An 18,457-nucleotide genomic window follows, 5' to 3' on the forward strand; every position below is an offset into this window, starting at 1 on the left:
TCATTTTTTATTAAATAAAATTAGAAAATGAGTTAAAAGTTTTATATTTATGCTGATCCAAATATTTTCCGAAAGTGGGATAAGTTACAAAATATGTATAATTTTCTATATTGCAATTCATCATAACAAACTGTTATCGAAATCAATAAATTATTGTCATTAATTCTCTCATTACCATCAACTTCTGCCTCAAATGAAGGGGATTTCTCTTGCCTCAATAGAATCAAAACGTATTGTCCAAACACCATGAAACAAGAGAGAATGTCAAGCTTGTCTCAAATATCAATAGAAAAAAAAACTTTAAAATCTCTCAAAAACTCTAATAATTTTTACGATTACGTTATAATCCATTTCGCTACTTCCAAACAACGTAGACTAGAGTTAATTTATAAACATGTTTAGGTTTAAAATTTATAAGAAAAAAACAAAAAACAAAAAAAAACAAAAAGTCTCCTTTGATGATTGCATACCTATTTGAAGAGACAAAAAAACCCTGCCGACTCTGTTTCTAAAGCCACGAGCCGCCACTGCGGTGAGCACTTAAGTGGTCTATTTCATATTTCGGGAGCATATAGCTAAACCATTTTACGTTACTAAAATGAGCATAATGTTGGGGAGAGTATTCCTGTTAGTTCAAAATGGCCGATGACGATCAGTCGGGAAGTTCACGTGCTAAATAACCAAAATTTCTTACTGGAAATACGCTCACGAAATATGAAAATGTCTCACAAACGAAGAACTTGAATATTTACTTACACACTAAGATAGTGAGGAAAAACTTGTAGAGGCCCAAGAAGACGACCAGAGCGACGAGTTATCTTATAATTTGTGATTGTTTTTCTAGCTGACAACGATTATGACGGAAAAAATATTGATTAACATCAATCTAATAATGAAGAAGTTGGTATAGGCAAAAACGTAAATTTAAGTGGACAATGATGAACCTAACCTGAAAATTTTTAATTTTTTCAGGGCTAGAAAACTGAAAGGTCAGAAAAAAATACTTCAATTGATTATTTTTTTCTCATTTCAGATGAGAGTTTTTAACTTGATTGTGAATGAAACAAATAAACATGCCAAACAAATATTTTTGACTCCACGTGATGAACAATCTCAAATAACAAGATGGAAACCAATGGCAGTTTCTGCACTGAAAGTATTTCTAGGGTTACTGCTCCACTTGGGAACATGGAAACCTTCTTCTTCTTGCAGTACCGTCTCCTATCGGAGGTTGGCTACCATCACAGCAATCTTTACTTTGTTGGCTGCAGCTCTCAACAACTGTATTGAACTGCACCCATACCACTCCCTTAAATTTCGCAACCAGGAAATCCTCCTACGTCCCACATTTCTCTTTCCCGAGATTTTTCCTTGGATTATGAGTCTAAGTAGAGAGTACTTTTCTCCTCTCATTATGTGGCCCAGATATTCCAGTTTTTTCGTTTGTATGGTTTTTATGACTTCGCATTCCTTCCCCATCTTCAGCAGAACATCTTGATTTGTTACTCTTAAAACTGTAAATAAAATAAAAAACTGTAAATTTGCTAGGTTATCTGTTAATATTAGCGTGTCATCAGCGTATCGTATATTGTTAATTAACTCTCCGTTAATGTTCATACCAATGTTTTGCTCTAGGAGCGCTTCACATATTTGATAGACATATTCCATAGAAGGATATTTTAGTTGGAAAATGGAGAGATAAGAGTCCAATAAGAGTCCACAGAATTCAAAAACAAAATGAACGTATTCGAAAACATAAGGGGTAAAAATTTAGCAAAACCTTTACCAATTTTAGAATATAATAAGTATATGGGCGGCGTTGATCGTAAAGATCAGATGCTTGGTTATTCTTCGTGTAAAAGGAAAAATGTGAAATGGTCCAAAAGGCTATTCATACATATATGTCAAGTAATGGTTTTTAACGGATATTGTTTATTTGTTAAATTCTTGGGAAAGACAATGCCACTTTACGACTTTCGTTTAAAAATAATTTCACAACTAATCAACAAAACAGCTGTAACATCCAAAACAGAAGATAGTCGCCAACATATTCCAACTCAAATACCATTAAAATATGCAAAAGGTAAAACTAAAAGAAAAATATTTCCTAGTTTTTGTGCAACAAAAAATGTTAGACGAGATACTGTGTACGAGGGTGTACGAGTGTACCAAATGTTAAGATAGGCCTGGGCTTTGCATTGGAGAGTGCTTTGCTTTATATCACTAAATTTTATAATAATTCGCAATAATTTGTTAGTTTGTAATAATAATTTGGATTTTCTGAAAATGCAGTAAATTTTTTTCTACACAATTAAAAACGCGGAACCGCGTCTTTGAGCATGTTTAGAAACCAGTACTACCTCAGTGTTCACGACGCGGATCCGAGTTTTTTTTTACATTCGCACTTACAGTCGGTTAGATATATCTAAAATAATAGTGATTATTATTATTTTTATGCTATACTAGTAAAAATAACTAATTGCTTAAAAAATGTTTACCACTTGACTGATCCAAGTTTATTCCAGTTCCCAGTGAAAGAGTTAATAAACCACAATTGAAGTTTTCTACTAATTACTATATAGCTTCTGCATATGTCTCTCTGAGGAGATCTAAGAAGGTCGAAATACGTATAAGCGGATGGCAGAGGCCCTGAATTAAAACTAAATCTCAACCTTCTTTCTGCTTTGTTTATTTACTCATGTTTAGAGTAGTATAAACTAATTTGCGAAGGATATTTGCCATGGTGGGTGACAGGTCGTAGAATGCAAATTGTAGATTCCCCTTGTCGATAAATTTATTAATATGTCTGCTTTATATTTTGCAAACAGCGCAGTAGACAAGTATTTGTATTCTATTTTCACCAAGTAAAAAATCTTCGGATTTCTACTAATTTTGTTATTAGGTGGCGTTGTAACGTAATATATAATTATTATTATAGTTATACTTTTGTGACGGAAAAGATTTTTTTTGAATTCAGAGCTTTTGCACTTGGCGCTCTGAGGAGACCAAAGAAGGTCGAAATAAGCGGATGGCAGAGAACCTTCATTACAATTAAATCTCAACCTTTCTGCTTTGTAAAGTTGATTTCTACGCATCTATAGTAAATTAAATAAACGCAAGTAACATCAAGAAGTTTCACAAGACTAGGAAGATAGAAAAGTATAGTAGACCAGAGCGGTTCTTTTTTGTGAGGAGGACATGTGAGGTGGAATTCTGATTTTTGCAGGACCCTCTCAAATCTCTCAGGAGTGTTAATAAAATTTTTTTAAAAATTACTACAAACATTATTTTTTCTACTTTCCTTGCTTATCTTATAACTTTACAACGATTCATTTTGGAATAAAGTCCTAATAAAATAAAATAGCGATAATTGAATTTTCTGTAAGATACGACTGGCTAAAAATGTTGTTAGCAAATATCAAACACTATTTATATTCACAAGGAAAATAAAATTCCTGTAGTTGGCTGTATATCATGAATCACAAAAGTTTTATTTAAAATCCTTTATAAAAGGTATATAATTTAGAAGACCCTTTCGGATTACATCACAGAAGCTTTTCGGACTAAAAAGTCCATCGTCAGTGTATTACCAGGTGTACAAGACTTAAAGTACATTGACGTGTACATTAGTTGCTTTACTCATGTACACCTGGTAATACACTGATGATGGACTTTTGTGATGTAGTTCAAAAAGGTTTTTTTTAGTTATATACCTTTTTTAAAGGATTTTTAAATAAAACTTTTACAATTTTTCCCAAACAATTAAATTTTGTTAGGAATCTTAAGGGTGAAAAGAGAGTCTAGGCAGTCAACTTAGCAAAAACCAAATATATGGTAATCGGCAGACAATTCTATATGAAAAATAGAAGTAATACAGCTGTTGAACGGATAGAAAGATATAAATACAGAGGAGCTACATAAAACAGCAAGTGGGACTGTAACCGGAAAGTGAAGATAGGAGTAGCAATGGCTAGAAATGCCTTGGTAAAATGTGATTATTACCTCCTACGCCATAAAGTTCTTTGTAAATACAAACTTTGTAGAATGTAAGCACGCGGACCATTTAAGTTTCCCTTAATTTAAAAGTCGCTTATTTCGTCGCCTACTAATCCAGCTTATACATTAGGTTTTCTGGATACTGCGTGTGGTATCCACGCATCCAAAGGGGATTGCTAAGTAACCAGTATCGACATTAATTAAAAAGTAGTCTCATTGCGAAAAATAACATTACTTAAAAAGTTGGATTGTTTTGATTGTAACATTTTTCCATCATTATGTATGCAAACTCTTCATGTCTATCGAAATCATCATCTGACAACTCTTGAACTAACCGTATTTTGTATGAATGGTATAAATTTTCAAGTAAAATTTTTATTACGGATGTTTGAGAAATTTCAAGTTTCCTGGATGTTTGTCTAGTAGTCAAGTGTGGATCGGCTTCTAACAGGACCAAACATTTAAAGAGTTGTTTTCAGATGATGCAGTCCTACTGCGCTCTGATTTAAATAAATCTTTTACTGAATCAGTTTCATTAAACTTTTTTAGCAATTTTCTGACAGTAGATATTGTTATGGGATTTCGGAAAGGGTATATAATATTAAAGATATTACATATCTCTTGTTGACCTCTACGCATATCACCATATCCTGATTATCATTAAAATCTTAATTCTTTTTTTAATGTATAAGATCCATTGTGACTTTTATTAAAAAAAACACCAACAATACTAATGTATTGAAATGTCTAAGTTGTTACTGTAACAATGAAAGCTGTAAATGAATTATTTTAAATTCGGCAAAGATTATGCAATGTAGCAATAATTTCGAAATTATGGCATCTAGGGTATAGGGAACATGACATGAATAACAATCAGTATTTCTTAAGGACTACAAAAAGCCAAAAAATACGAGTATACCTTCTGAAATACTTTTGAAATACAACAAGTGCATTATATTTCCAGAAAAACGTACATTCTGACAACAGTGTAAATATCGTAATAATATCGTCCGCATTTCAATTTCATCAGACTCTTAGTAGACTGTAAATAATTGAGGCGTTCCATACTTGAAACTCACTCTGCATATTCTATTTATAGTTATTATCAAATCTTTTAATTTGCTGCTTCTTATTTGCTATTATTTGCTATTTATTAAAGATATAAAGATAACAGACCCAGTTAAACATTATAATATTTGAGGAATACTATTTTAAATTTCAAAATAAAATGTTGGTCTTAGCTTTTTAGCTTCTAATTATTTTAATTTTCTGTTCTTGAATTTTTTTATTGTAAGTAATGTATATAACTCAGTTGAAACCTTTTAACAAATCAGTATAAACAAAAGTTGTTTTATAGCAGAAAACAAGATCCAAAGGAATAGTATTTCAAGTACCTACGGTATTCCTAATTTATAAAGAGATATTTAATCCAAAAAAGCATATGAAAAATATAGATCTGTAGATGGTATATAAATATTTTTTCAAATTTAAATGCACGGTGTAAATTTATTTATAAAAAATATTCTGAGAGGTATGTATTTGTTTTGGGTTAATGAGTGTGTTCAATTAGATCTTAAATACTTTTGTACTACTACTACTAAGGATTTCCACAGTTTTCACTGTCTTCCTTCACTCAACCGTTTTCTCCAATTTTCCCTGTCATTCCAGTCTCCATCTCGCAGGGTTCTTTTCTCCATAGCCTCGTCGATTTCATCTCTGAATGACCTTCGGGGTCTTCCTCTCTTTCTTCTTCCAATCGGGCTCCATTCTGTGATTTTGTTTATCCAGCGTCCTCTGTCCGCTCTTCTGACGTGGCCGTACCAGGATAGTCTCTTCTCCTCTATATAGTCGATTATGTCTGATTGCACTCCCATTCTCCGCTTAATCTCTGCGTTTTCAATTCTGTCTCTTTTGTAAGTCTACAGCTTCTTCTCAGGAACTCCATTTCTACTGCTCTTATTCTACCTCTATTTCTCTTGTTTATTGTCCAGTTTTCGGACCCATAAGTCAGGATACTTCTTGTCAGGGTGTTATATATTCTCTTTTTTGTCTTTATCGTAATGTTCTTATCCCACAACACTGAGTTTAGTTGTCTTATACAGTTTCTTGTTTGTCTCAGTCTGTTGTTTATATCTTCTTCTGTTGTTCCCTGGTTCGATATTATGGTTCCTAAATACTTGAATTTATCTGTTCCATTTATTTGTCTTCCCTCGTCTATCTCTAGGTTTCTCATATCCTTGTTTTCTGTTGTTAGGTATTCGGTTTTCTCTAAGTTTATTTGCATTCCGTTGTTTTTATATTCTTCTTCTAGTTTTCTGAGCATAAAGCTGAGATCTTCTTCATCTTGTGCGATGACTACTTGATCGTCGGCAAAACTTAAGGTGTATAGGTATTCGTCTCTTACTGGTATGCCCATTCCTTCGCACTTTCTCCTCCATGGTTTGAGTGTCTTTTCCAAGAATATTTTAAACAGAGTAGGGGACGTAGCACAGCCTTGTAGAAGTCCTTTTGTCGTCTTAAATGGATTGTGGGCTTTATTTCCACATTTAATAGCTACTTTGTTTTCTTTGTATAGTGCTTTAACTGCTTTTATTAGTGTTTGTAGGATTCCGAGATCATTCATTGCTTCCCATAATTTGACTCTAGGTATTGAGTCATATGCTTTCTTTAGATCAACAAAGGCCAGATGGACCGGTCTACCTTTTGCCATTTTCTTCTCTATCAGTTGTTCTAATGTGTACGTATGATCTAGGCATGATTTTCCTACTGTGAACCCTGCTTGGTCTTCTCCAATTTTTCCTATTATTTCAGTTTCTAGTTTTTCTTTAATAATTTTCCCGTAAAGTCTACCTACCGACGATATTATACTAATTCCTCTATAGTTTTCACATTTTTTCCTGTTTCCTTTCTTATGTATGGATGTGATGTATGCTTGTGTCCATTCCGCAGGTATTTCTTCTCCATTTAGTCCTCTTTCGAACATTCTATGTAGCATGCGAAATAACTTTTCCGTTCCGTTTTTAATTAGTTCGTTTGGTATTCCTCCGGATCCTTTGGCTTTTTTGTTCTTCAATGTCTTGATTGCTCTCTTAACTTCTGCCAGGCTTATTTCTATCTGGTCGTATGCCCCATTTCCTGCATGTTCTATATTCTCTTCCTGAAATTGGGGACGGTTTTCTGTAAGTAGTTCTACGTAGTATTCTTGCCACTCGTTTTCACTAATTTTGCCGATCTGGGTTTTCTCTGTCTTATTTCGTTGAAGTGATTTTAATATTCGCCATGATTCTGAATTTCTCGTTCCTCCGATATGTCGTTCTATCTCTGTGCATGCTTGTTCCCATCGTTCGTTCTTTTCATTTGTTACTCTTTTCTTTACCTCTCTGTTTTTCGCTCTATATAGGTCTAAGTCTTCCTGTTTTTTGGTGTTTAGGTATTTTATGTGTAGTTTTTTCTTTTCTTTTATACATTTCAATGTGTCTTCCCTTAATTTGATATTCTGATGGGTGTTCCTTTGGTCGTCTTCTCCAAGAGCTTCTAAGGCCGCTGAAATCAGGCAGGTTTTTATGTGATCATGCATTTCATCTAACGTGTCATATCTGAATTCTTTTAGTTTTTGGTCTAGTCTTCTTTTGTATAAATCTTTTATTGATTCTTCCTGCAATAGATGTAATTTTAGCCCCTTTTCGTTTATCGTCGTTCCCGTTGTAACAATCGATGTATGTTTTTGTTTTGTCCAGATATAGGGGAATTCCATCCATGCCACCACAAGTTTGTGATCTGTTCCACACTCTGCCCCTCTTTTCACTCTGATGTCTTTCACTTTGATGGAGCTTTTGTGGTTCATGATAATGTAGTCAATGTACTTTTGTAATTAAATGTGTAATGTACTTTTGTAATTAAAAAAAAACAATTTTGGGCTTTTTAATGTGGTGGCTTTTAAGAATATGTTAGGTTACTAACTATAGCATTGCCAAACTATTAACTGAATACTTTTTGTCTTCATGAAGTAATCACGTAAATGATCCATTGAAATTTGTAAGTAATATGAGATAGCCTGTTGATATTCCGTTCACAAATTTTACATTACAGGAAATTTTAGATGGTGTTTCTCATTAAAATAATACATTGAGTTGTGGTCCTAATGGTACTCCCCTATACTTTTATAAAAATATGTATTCGTTACAACAGCTCTTGCGAAGAAAAAGGAATATGGAGTAGTTAATACAAATCAAAGGGGTAAACGTGAGCCTGTCAATAAAATTCTCGAATTCATCAAACAAGGCATTAGGGATCATATTAGCAAGTTCCCAACTATATAATCGCATTATTCTAGAAAGCGTTCTCAGAAAAAATATCTTGGTTGTGAACTAAATATTAAAAAAATGTATGAGATATACAGATCTGAGTTAATGGAAAGCAATACATCCGAAGAAAACATTGCTAAACTTTAGCTGTATTCCGAAATATTTAACACAGAATTTAATCTTTCATTTAAACTTCCATGCAGATTAAATTTGGCCAAAATTCAGACGGTAGAAGAAAAAGAATATATTGAATAAGCTTATCAACAACATCTTTTGGAGGCTAGTAACAGTTATGAATTAAAAAGACTTGATAAGGAAAGAGCAGCAACAAGTGGTGGAACAATAAAATTATTGACACAGGATTTACAGAAATGTCTGCCAACGCCTGTTCTAAGTAACCAGCAGAGTTTTTATAAGCTCAAGTTATGAACACAATTATACGATTTCAGACACTTCAGGTAATGTTACGTCTTGCATGATGTGAGAGGAATCAAAGTCTAAACGTAGAGCAAACGAAATGGCTTCGGGCTTTTTGAGGTGGACTAAAGCTATAAATGAAAATGTAAGAGAGATTACTGCACCTTTTATTATTTAAGGAAAAAAACTCAGCAAAATACAGACTTTCGCGTGTCAGATGTGGTCCAATTGCAAATACGCAACGATAATTTAGGATTAGTTTTATTCAAAACTAATTTTAATTCGAAAACATTCCAATCTGTTAATCTTAACAGAAATACTAGGCATGTTGTGTTTCCTGTGGTCCTGCCTGTGATTCGTGATAACCCAAGGAAATATCTACAAAAAAATACACACATCTGCAAAGTTTGATCACCTGGATGCCAAGTGAATTTCATAATTTTTATAAATATTTATCACACTTAAAGTAGACGAAGATTTAAAAAATTTTTCCAAAACAATTTTAAGTGCACAACACTCATGATACTTTGAGTTTCGTTTTTGTTAATTTTGTTTACCCATTTTGTTTTATAGATATGACTTGTTTATTTCATTTAATTAAATAAAAAAAGTGTTCTTGCTTGTAAGTTGTAATTTTGTAATTGTTTTCATGCTAAACAGTATTAACTCCATGTTTTTTCAAAAAATTAGAGACCTATAAAAATAACAAATACAGTAATATATAATAGTAATACAGTTTAGCTCTGAGGTACAGAAAAGTAAAAGTAGAAGAAGAGCTAACTGATCCTATTGAACTTGGTAATGGAATCAGACAGGCAGATTCGTTTAGTCCTCAACTATTTAACCTGATTATGGATGAAATAATAAAAAAAGTAAGAACTAAAAGGAATACCAAATAGGAGAAAAACAACTTAAAATAATCTGCTATGTAGACCACGTAATACTACTTTCTAAAAGTAAAAATTATTTACAACGATTGGTGCACCAATCTAATATAATCGCCAGAAAATTTAATGTTAATTTCCCCAAAGAGGACAAAATGTATGATTATACTAGCAAATTTACCAAGATGTAAATTCTTCTCATCACAATATCTGGCTACGAAAAGCTCGAAACAAAAGTGAAAGATAAAGTGAATAGAGCAAACAGAGCTGCAGGTTGTCTGAATGAAGCAATATGGAGAAATACAAATATCGGGAAAGAAATGAAAGAGCGAACACTTTCTGGAGGAACGTCGAAAAACAGACAGTATTGATATTAAAATGGTCGGGTGATAGAACGCACCGCTTTCTAACTATTCTTTCTGTTTTAAAATTGCATAAATATCTCATTCACGTATTCGTATACTGTAACTAGGTGTAAAGGTGCTCCCATAATTATTATTTATTAAGGATATATACTTGTACATACTTTTTTATAGTCTACGAAACATAGTAGAATAAAAAAGCGTAAATAAAACCAAAATTGGCTACAAAATGGTAAACTGAGATTTATGTATCCTCTGCTGTACCGATGATGTATTTATCACGGCAGACAATAAAGATGACTTCCAGCGCCTGCTTTACAGATTCAACAAAACAGCACATAAGTTAAACAACATTTTAATACACATTGTTGAGAGCTACTCAGTGGTTATAGCTAATAGCCCCATTAGAAGTAAAATAATGAATAATGAACACATAATAAAACAATTCATAAATTTCAACTACTACGAATCAATGTAGCGTGTCATAGATATGCTGCAAGGAAGTGAAAAAACAAGTCAAAAAGCCGCAAGAATATTAGAGTACTTGAGAAATACCATATGGAAGAACAAATATATACGCATAGACAGCAAAATTTGGTCACATAAAGCATGTGCTAGATCAGTACTAACATCTGAAGTGGAAACAAGAGCTGAAACATCTCTTACAAAATATTAATGAGAACTACGGAAATGACAGTATTAACAACCATAGGGAAAATTTTTTTAAGATTTAATACGGAATGAGGATACATTAAGTGAAACTGAACTTAAGGATATTTAAGATAATGTCGACTAAATGGACGCAGAAAGTTACCGCGAAATAAGCAAAAAACATAAATCCATATACAAAAAGACCTCTAGGAACACCCCCGAAAAGGTAGTACAGCAGTTGGACATTAACATTACAAGTTCTGGGATGATAGAATAAACAGAACCATGTCCTACAATAACAAGAAGAAGAAGAATACAAAACATGCTGTCAATGGTATTTGAAATTCTCTAAAGTTTTCGATAATTTGTCCAGTTTTTGAATTTGTGTATGTCATAGCCTTTATAATATCTAGTAAAACTTATTAAAATTATCTTCTCCTTCTAAATTATATTAAGAGCTTAATTAAGTTAATTAAGAGTTAAGTTCTTGGCATTAAATGGAATATTTTAAATTTTGCTTGTTTTTTTTTAAATTTTGCTATTTTTTGGTTCGTTTAACTATTTACAGTACACTTATATGTATTTTATGTTGGTTAATATTTAATAAGCATTATCCGATCGCAAAAGAAAAAGAAAAAACGCTCACTGTAGAAGAATAATCTTTGTCTTTATTTTCTGAATATAAAAATATATAACATATTAAAAAATCTCAACTTTCAATGAAAAAGTTATTTAAATAAAAATGTTCAATTAAAGCTAAGACATGAAAAGCATATTGTTCTTTTGCTTTCAAGCTTGTTCGTTCCTCCTTATTTTCCGTAACATCCAAGTCAATTATTTCGTCCTCCTCAACAAACTTTGCACCCCAAATCAAAATGCCCATAATAAAACTAAACTGAATATACTCTTTCCATTCTGCTTTAAGGGTTTCATATGGATAAATTTTATCAACATCGAGGTTATACTGCTGTAGCGATAATTTGAGGCTGTTGTGATAAACTTTTAAAAAATGTTCCCAATTTTTAAGTTCCTCCGGACCCGCCCCGGAGTAAAATGTATATGTAAGATCAAATACAGGAGTCGATGCGCTTGACATTTGGAAATCTATTAGTTTTATATCTTCGAGTTGTTTTTTATCCTGAAATGGAAAAAATGGTAATTAAATAAATAAAATAAAAAAAGAGAAATAAAATAATCATAAGATATATTTTGATTAATATAGTTTCTTAGCATTATTAAACAATAGCCTTCAGTAAGAAGCTTTGAATTTGGGGTTCACCTAACTCGCTATCGAAGAAAGGTCTTCCGAAATCATTAGTTCGTTCAGAATACTATTGATAAGCAGGGCTACTTTTAACGTATAATTTATTTTATTGGTACTACTGCTTGCACTTTCTACTGTTTCACTGTGTACTTCTTTTCTTATAAAGACAGTAAGATAGTCATTTGTGACGAGATTTACTTTTTAGGTTCGTAGAAGCCTCTGTTCAGTTTTGTTCTATTGGTTTTGCGAATTAGACTTAAGCACTACTAATTTTATCAGCTATAAATTTTTTATTTGTTCTCAGGTTTTGTCTATAACTAAACAATTTAAATTTATGTATGAAAGACCATTTGACTATCCACGTAATGAATTTTCGCATTGTAATGAATTATCAATTGCTGTATGATTATAACTATTTTTCTTTAATTATGTGCCAAAAATATTTTTGTAGGTTATGATTCTTTGCCGTGGTGGTTTCAGTTTGTATATTGAAGAAGCTCTGAGTAGAGTGAAGACTGGTTAAAACTACAAACAAGATTACAGACCATTTGAAGAAACCATCAATCGGGCATAGTGCGTAATAATGGATGATACACAGAATCTGATTTATTTAAAGAATGGATGGAAACACCTGATGGTCAACTAAAGACATCATTTAACGTCTATGCCATTATTGAATCATAACTATTTCAGAATATTCTTCTAAAGATTTTATTCAGATATTGATTTAAATAGACTATAGATCCTTGACTATAGATTAAATTTTCTTTTTAAAGTTAAAGTTTATGCTCCTATGCCCACTGTGCACAAAAAGGTAATGACAATATCTTTAACATAGTAGAGTCGACTTAAAACAAAACTGCTGGTTAGGTAAGGTTTAATATGAGTCGGCATTTAATCATTCTTCCACTCAACCTAAGATGCCTGTTGTGGTTCATCTCTAGCTTGAATTTGTCTTTTCAGCCCAACCTTTTTAACAAATTCTATTATGACTTTAGATGACACTTCTACGAAGTAGTCGTGCTCGAGCTGATATTGCTTAAATGTATTGAGCCTTATCCTATTTAACCCTAGGCAGTTACACAGAACGTGTTTCGCCTTCTTGACATCAACCTGAAAGAATCTGCAATTGGAACTTTCTGTAAGTAAGAATTTATTTGTGGGTCTGTTGGGGCGACATTGTCCTGTAAGGAGATTTTTGATAATTCGTAGATCTCTTTTCCAAAAGTTCATGTATAAAAGCCTTTGACTGTTTGAGACCTGTCTGTTCGTACTGGTGGTTACAATTCATCTGTTTCAGCCAGTCCGATATTGTCTTCTTGGCTGTGCTTGCTGCTATTCCAACAAAAGGTTCTGGGCCTATGAATGTTAAAGACAGTTTTAAATTAATTTAGTGTTAATCCCATTTAATTCCGGTACTTTTAATGTCGCCTTGCAATCCGATATAATTTTTATCGATCTGTCCCTGCTGTTCCTCGTTATTAGTTTCTACAGGTACATCTCCTTATTAGATTCATATTCAGATTCATCTCCATATTAAACATTACCTTAGCTTTGACTTAATATTGATTGACATTATGAGATTCATTTTATTCGACTTTCATTAGTCCGTTCCTGGAAATGGCATACAGATTTAAGGTCAAATATAACATCTATGGAGGTTCTTGGGCCGGGGTAATCGACATTGCCCCTGTCATGATTAAGCATGCTTGTCGTGTAAGTTTATTCAACTTCTCTTTAGTGCCCTTTTTTTGGCATTCAGATCACCATACTAGTGCACTATACGTCTATATAATTATAGGTCTGATTACAATTATATATGTAGCCAGTATATCTGTTTTGGTTTCATACCCCATGCTTTTCCTCATATTCATGGACATATCCAAAGGGAAAGCCTTGCTTTGTTGGTTACTGCTAATTGCAAAAATCAGTTACGGAGAGTTCAGCTAAATTTGTAATTGTTTAGAAAATTGTGTATATAAGTATGCTCCGTTATTCGCTGCAGGTGGGAATAAAATATAAGCTTTCTATGGCACTTATGTCATATTAGGAGATGATTATTGTAAATGTGGGTCAACCAAGGAAGAAATATAGAGTAATACATAAATTAGTAGCATTTTGAAATAGAACTTATCTATAACATAAAGAAAATAATAATTGTTACACATAAAGAAATTAAAATATCCAAAAAATCAGTTTGGATCAAAGCAACGCACATAAACAACAGTTGCAATTTTTAATAAAGTAAGAGAACTGATTAAATACAATAGATGAAATGGAGGAGGCAGACCAATGAACACTAAGGAAGATGCTAAGGTAGGATATTTCTGTGACAAGAATTGATAATGGTATTAGTCAAGATAGAGATTGCACAAATAATAAAATTGATTTTATATTGATTCAAATGCGATGGCGTACATTAAACTTGACGTTTGAAAATAATCTCGAATAGGACAGTTTATTAATATTTGCAAACATCAACACCTTGACAACACAAAGATATTGTTATAATTTGAATTAAAAACAAAAAATTCCCTTATAAAAGTGGTTAAACAAGGCAAACAACACCAATGACAAACCAACGGACTTTTGAGAATTATAGTTTAATAACTTTCGTACCACATCCTGATGAAGTGTATATTATGTATCTTAGAACATTAGAGCAAATTATAGAATAATTATATACGAGAGAAAATGACTATTAGTGGGATGAGTGCTGGCAGCGAAGTGCAAGGGGGTGTAATTGCACCCTCTGTCCGGAAAAAAGTACATAACTGTACACTATATTTTGTATTGGTTAATAGTATGTAGTATATACAGTGTGTCCGTAAAGTATGGAATAAATTCGATATTTCCTAAACGAAAAGTCTTTTTAAGAAAATCTAAAACACGTCGATTTTTAATATTAATGTTCTACATTTTACAATAAAATTTCATTATACAAGGTGATACACATTACAGTGATGACGTCATCAGTTCTTTTTTTTAAATGTAACACCCTGTATTTTAGGACATTTTTAGATCGATAAAAATGAGCTGATTCCAAAGAAGTATAATACTGGGGGTCTAACGGATGTAATTTGAAAGTTATGCGCTTAAAAATTTAATTTTTATTGATTTATAATATTAATAAATTATAAATAAATTATAATAAATAACTTGAAAGTAATCCAGTAATTAATACATGACTTAATCTTAAATGTTCGAACTGTAGCCCTTGTTGTATCTGACAGTAACCCAAACGTTGTACAAATTCTTGTAAAACCTTGTTTACGCTTTCTTGAGAAATATTGTTTATTTCTTTACGAATTCTTGTTTTTAGGTCTCCAATATTTGCAGGTTTCGTTTTATAAACAATATTCTTTAAATGACCACACATAAAATAATCCAAAGGATTGAGGTCTGGCGACATCGCTGGCCATTTAATATGTCCACGTCTTCCAATCCACCTGTTCGGAAAAATGTCGTTAAGTACCCTCGAACATCTAAAGCATAATGCGGAGGCGCACCATCCTGTTGAAACCATAAACTTTTATCAAAACCTTTAAGATTAATTGTACGGGGGAATAAATTAACTAAAGTAGGTACGAGATACCCACTTAACAACTAAAGGTATGCTGGCCCGTTTAAATTACCTTCGAAATAGTAGGGTCCAATGATTTTATTTCTTACAATGCCAGCCCATACGTTTACCTTTTGCGAGTCTTGTGTATGATGTTCCCGCATCCAGTTGGAGATTTCTTTTGCCCAGTATCTACAATTCTGACGGTTGACCTCGTCATTTAATTTGAAAGTAGCCTCATCAGAAAAAATAATATTTTGAACCAAGAGAGGGTTTCGGTGGCTGTTATCCATCATTATTTCCCAAAATTGTATTCTTTTATCTGGAACATCCTCGTTTAATTCCTGTACAACTGTGAATTTTACTTACTGTACTTACTTTTACGTACTTTGTGTACCGTTGTTTTGCAAACATCGAGATTACTACTAACCTTACGAACAGAAGTGTGCGCATCTTCTTTAAAAGCAAGTAGAATATCTAATGTTGTAACATAATTTACAGAGGGACGACCTGATTTGCGTACATTTTCAACCGTACAAGTTTCTCGAAATTTCTTTTCAATCTTACTTACTGTTGACTGCGTGATGGGTTTTTCTGAATATTTATCATTAAATAAATTACACACTTTCATCTGAGTTCGCGATTTGTCTCTATACCCAATCATCATGAGCATTTCAATTATTTGTTTACACTCAAATTCATTTCTACTTAAAATTAATGCTAAGCAATATTACAGATAATTCACGAATTAATACAATTATTGTACTACTTAATTGTTATTGAACGTTACTAAAAATAATACAGTTTACCAAAAACTAGAAGTAGGCTACTTTTTTACAATTGATAATAAATAATTTATTTTCTAAGCGCATATCTTTCAAATTATATCCATTAGACCCAAGTATTACACTTTATTGAAATCAGCTCATTTTTATCGATCTAAAAATGTCCTAAAATACAGGGTGTTACATTTAAAAAAAGAGCCGATGACGTCATCACTGTAATGTATATGGTATAATAAAATTTTATTGTAAAATGTAGAACATTAAATTTAAAAATCGACGTGTTTTAGAGTTTTTTAAAAAGGCTTTTCATTTAGGAAATTTATTCCATACTTTACGGACACACTGTATAGATATAGATGCTCTTCCCTGAAAATAATCCTGACGCCGCCCATGATTAGAGGAGTTTTCATTCATAATGAAGTATTAGGTAAGGTTGATATGTATCTAAAAATAGACTTTAGGACTTTTGTTTGGTCTAGAACTCGAAGCGTCAAAAAATAAATTATTTTAGATTTTCGGTTTGTTACAAAAAATATGTTTGAAAACAAAAAACGATATGCCACTAAGAAACAATATTAAACAGAGCAAATGTATTCAATTTGAAGAAAGAAAAATTAACGTTATAATCTAAAACAATCGGTATTCTGCAACTAAAAATATTTATTCATTAGGTATATAATACTTACATTGTACTTAAACATCATATTATTGCTCCAGCAATCACCATGTATTATAACTGAATTTGGACCTTCATAATTAAGACTGTCAGAATAAATCTTTCTACCATTTTCAATATAAGGTGCCATTTTTCTTAAAATATCTTCTTCTTTAGTAAACTCCAGAATCATTTTGACACCCCCAAAACTGTGTTTAATAGCTGTAATGCAGAGTTCGGTTTCTTGAAAACCACACCAATTATTTTTTAAATTCGATGCCAATTCATGAAATTCTTCTGGATGATAATGTTTGAATGCAAAAGACGTTGCGTGGTATTTTCCATATAAAGCAAATATATCTTCAAATAATTCCTTGCTTAACGGCGTCCGTTTAGGGTGTATTTCATAACCTTTGAACTTTAAATTTTCCAAAATCACTTTTTCGCTTCCCCTCACACTAGACGTTCCGTAACATTTTGCTGCGACATCCACAGGTGTAACTTCCGGAAACGTATTCTGGAATTTCTTTAATTTAGGCCACAAATCATTGTAAAAGAATATTTCGTTTAAATATGACGATGACAAAAACTCACGCGTCTTTTCTATTTCACTATTAAATACTTTTTTTATAACCAAATGTTCTTCTTTGCCGTTTAGTTTATTTTCCAGAGAAGCAAAAATAATTTCTCCAATATACCCCTCACCTTTTTTGTTTCCTTCGTTTAATTTAATATTAAAATTTTCGATTTTTTCTTTAAAACATTGTTGAATTAATTCACAAATATCCTCCGAAAGCAGAGTCATCGTAGTACACAATAAAAACAGACGTGTATAACTAAACTGTGTTTGAATTAAACGCAATTATATAATCGAACTGAGAGCGTCTAGCTCAAGGCTGAAATGAAGTTTGATTATTTATTTTTATCAACACAGTTCGGCCTGTCACCTGATTTAATTCGCTGTTTCTTTGTGTATTTTACTGTATGGCGTAATCTTCACTAATTATAAGTAAATAGTATTTTAATAACTGCTCACTGCTTTAATAATACTGATAAACTTATAGACAAAAATACCGTATTATACTCAGGCAAGTAGTGGGATATTTTTATGTTGATATGATATGAATAATTATTATCTATTATCATATTGTATTTTACTCCGTGAAACTGATAAGATGGTACAAGTAGGTACTTAAATGTAGTAGATATTCAGATGAGATTAATTGTCTTATACAGAGTGGACCAAAAGTCTGGAAACGCGTAATTATCTCTTAAATGGATATTCCGAATTGTACACAAATCAGGATACGCCTAACCTGCAATATTGAGATTACAAATTTGATACTTACAATGTTGTTATATTTACCATTTTTCTAAATTCATTAGTTGCTTTGGTTTTTTTTTAAATACAGTACTTTGTATATTATATTATTATTGTAATCTTTACTTCAATACGAGTTCTTACGAACAAAGGAAGGAAACTTACTTACCAACAAAGAGGATATCCTTTTACGATGGGTAGAGCACTTTCGAGAGTTGCTGGAAGGGGAACCTACTAACAATATAGAGCTGGAATA

The 18,457-nt window shown here is 32.1% G+C and overlaps 1 protein-coding gene across 1 annotated transcript; it reads right to left on the reverse strand.

Annotated features, from left to right (window-relative positions):
• Positions 1-11,260: 11,260 nt before the first annotated feature.
• LOC140431163 (uncharacterized) lies at positions 11,261-17,941 on the reverse strand. The gene is made up of 2 exons (XM_072519075.1): positions 16,912-17,941; positions 11,261-11,752 (listed from the first exon to the last, which is right to left on the reverse strand). The coding sequence occupies exons 1-2, from the start codon at positions 17,683-17,685 to the stop codon at positions 11,324-11,326; spliced, it is 1,203 nt and encodes a 400-aa protein (XP_072375176.1). The 5' UTR covers positions 17,686-17,941; the 3' UTR covers positions 11,261-11,323.
• Positions 17,942-18,457: the final 516 nt, after the last annotated feature.

The sequence above is a fragment of the Diabrotica undecimpunctata genome, unplaced genomic scaffold (genome assembly GCF_040954645.1).
Source record: "Diabrotica undecimpunctata isolate CICGRU unplaced genomic scaffold, icDiaUnde3 ctg00000310.1, whole genome shotgun sequence".
NCBI lineage: Eukaryota > Metazoa > Arthropoda > Insecta > Coleoptera > Chrysomelidae > Diabrotica > Diabrotica undecimpunctata.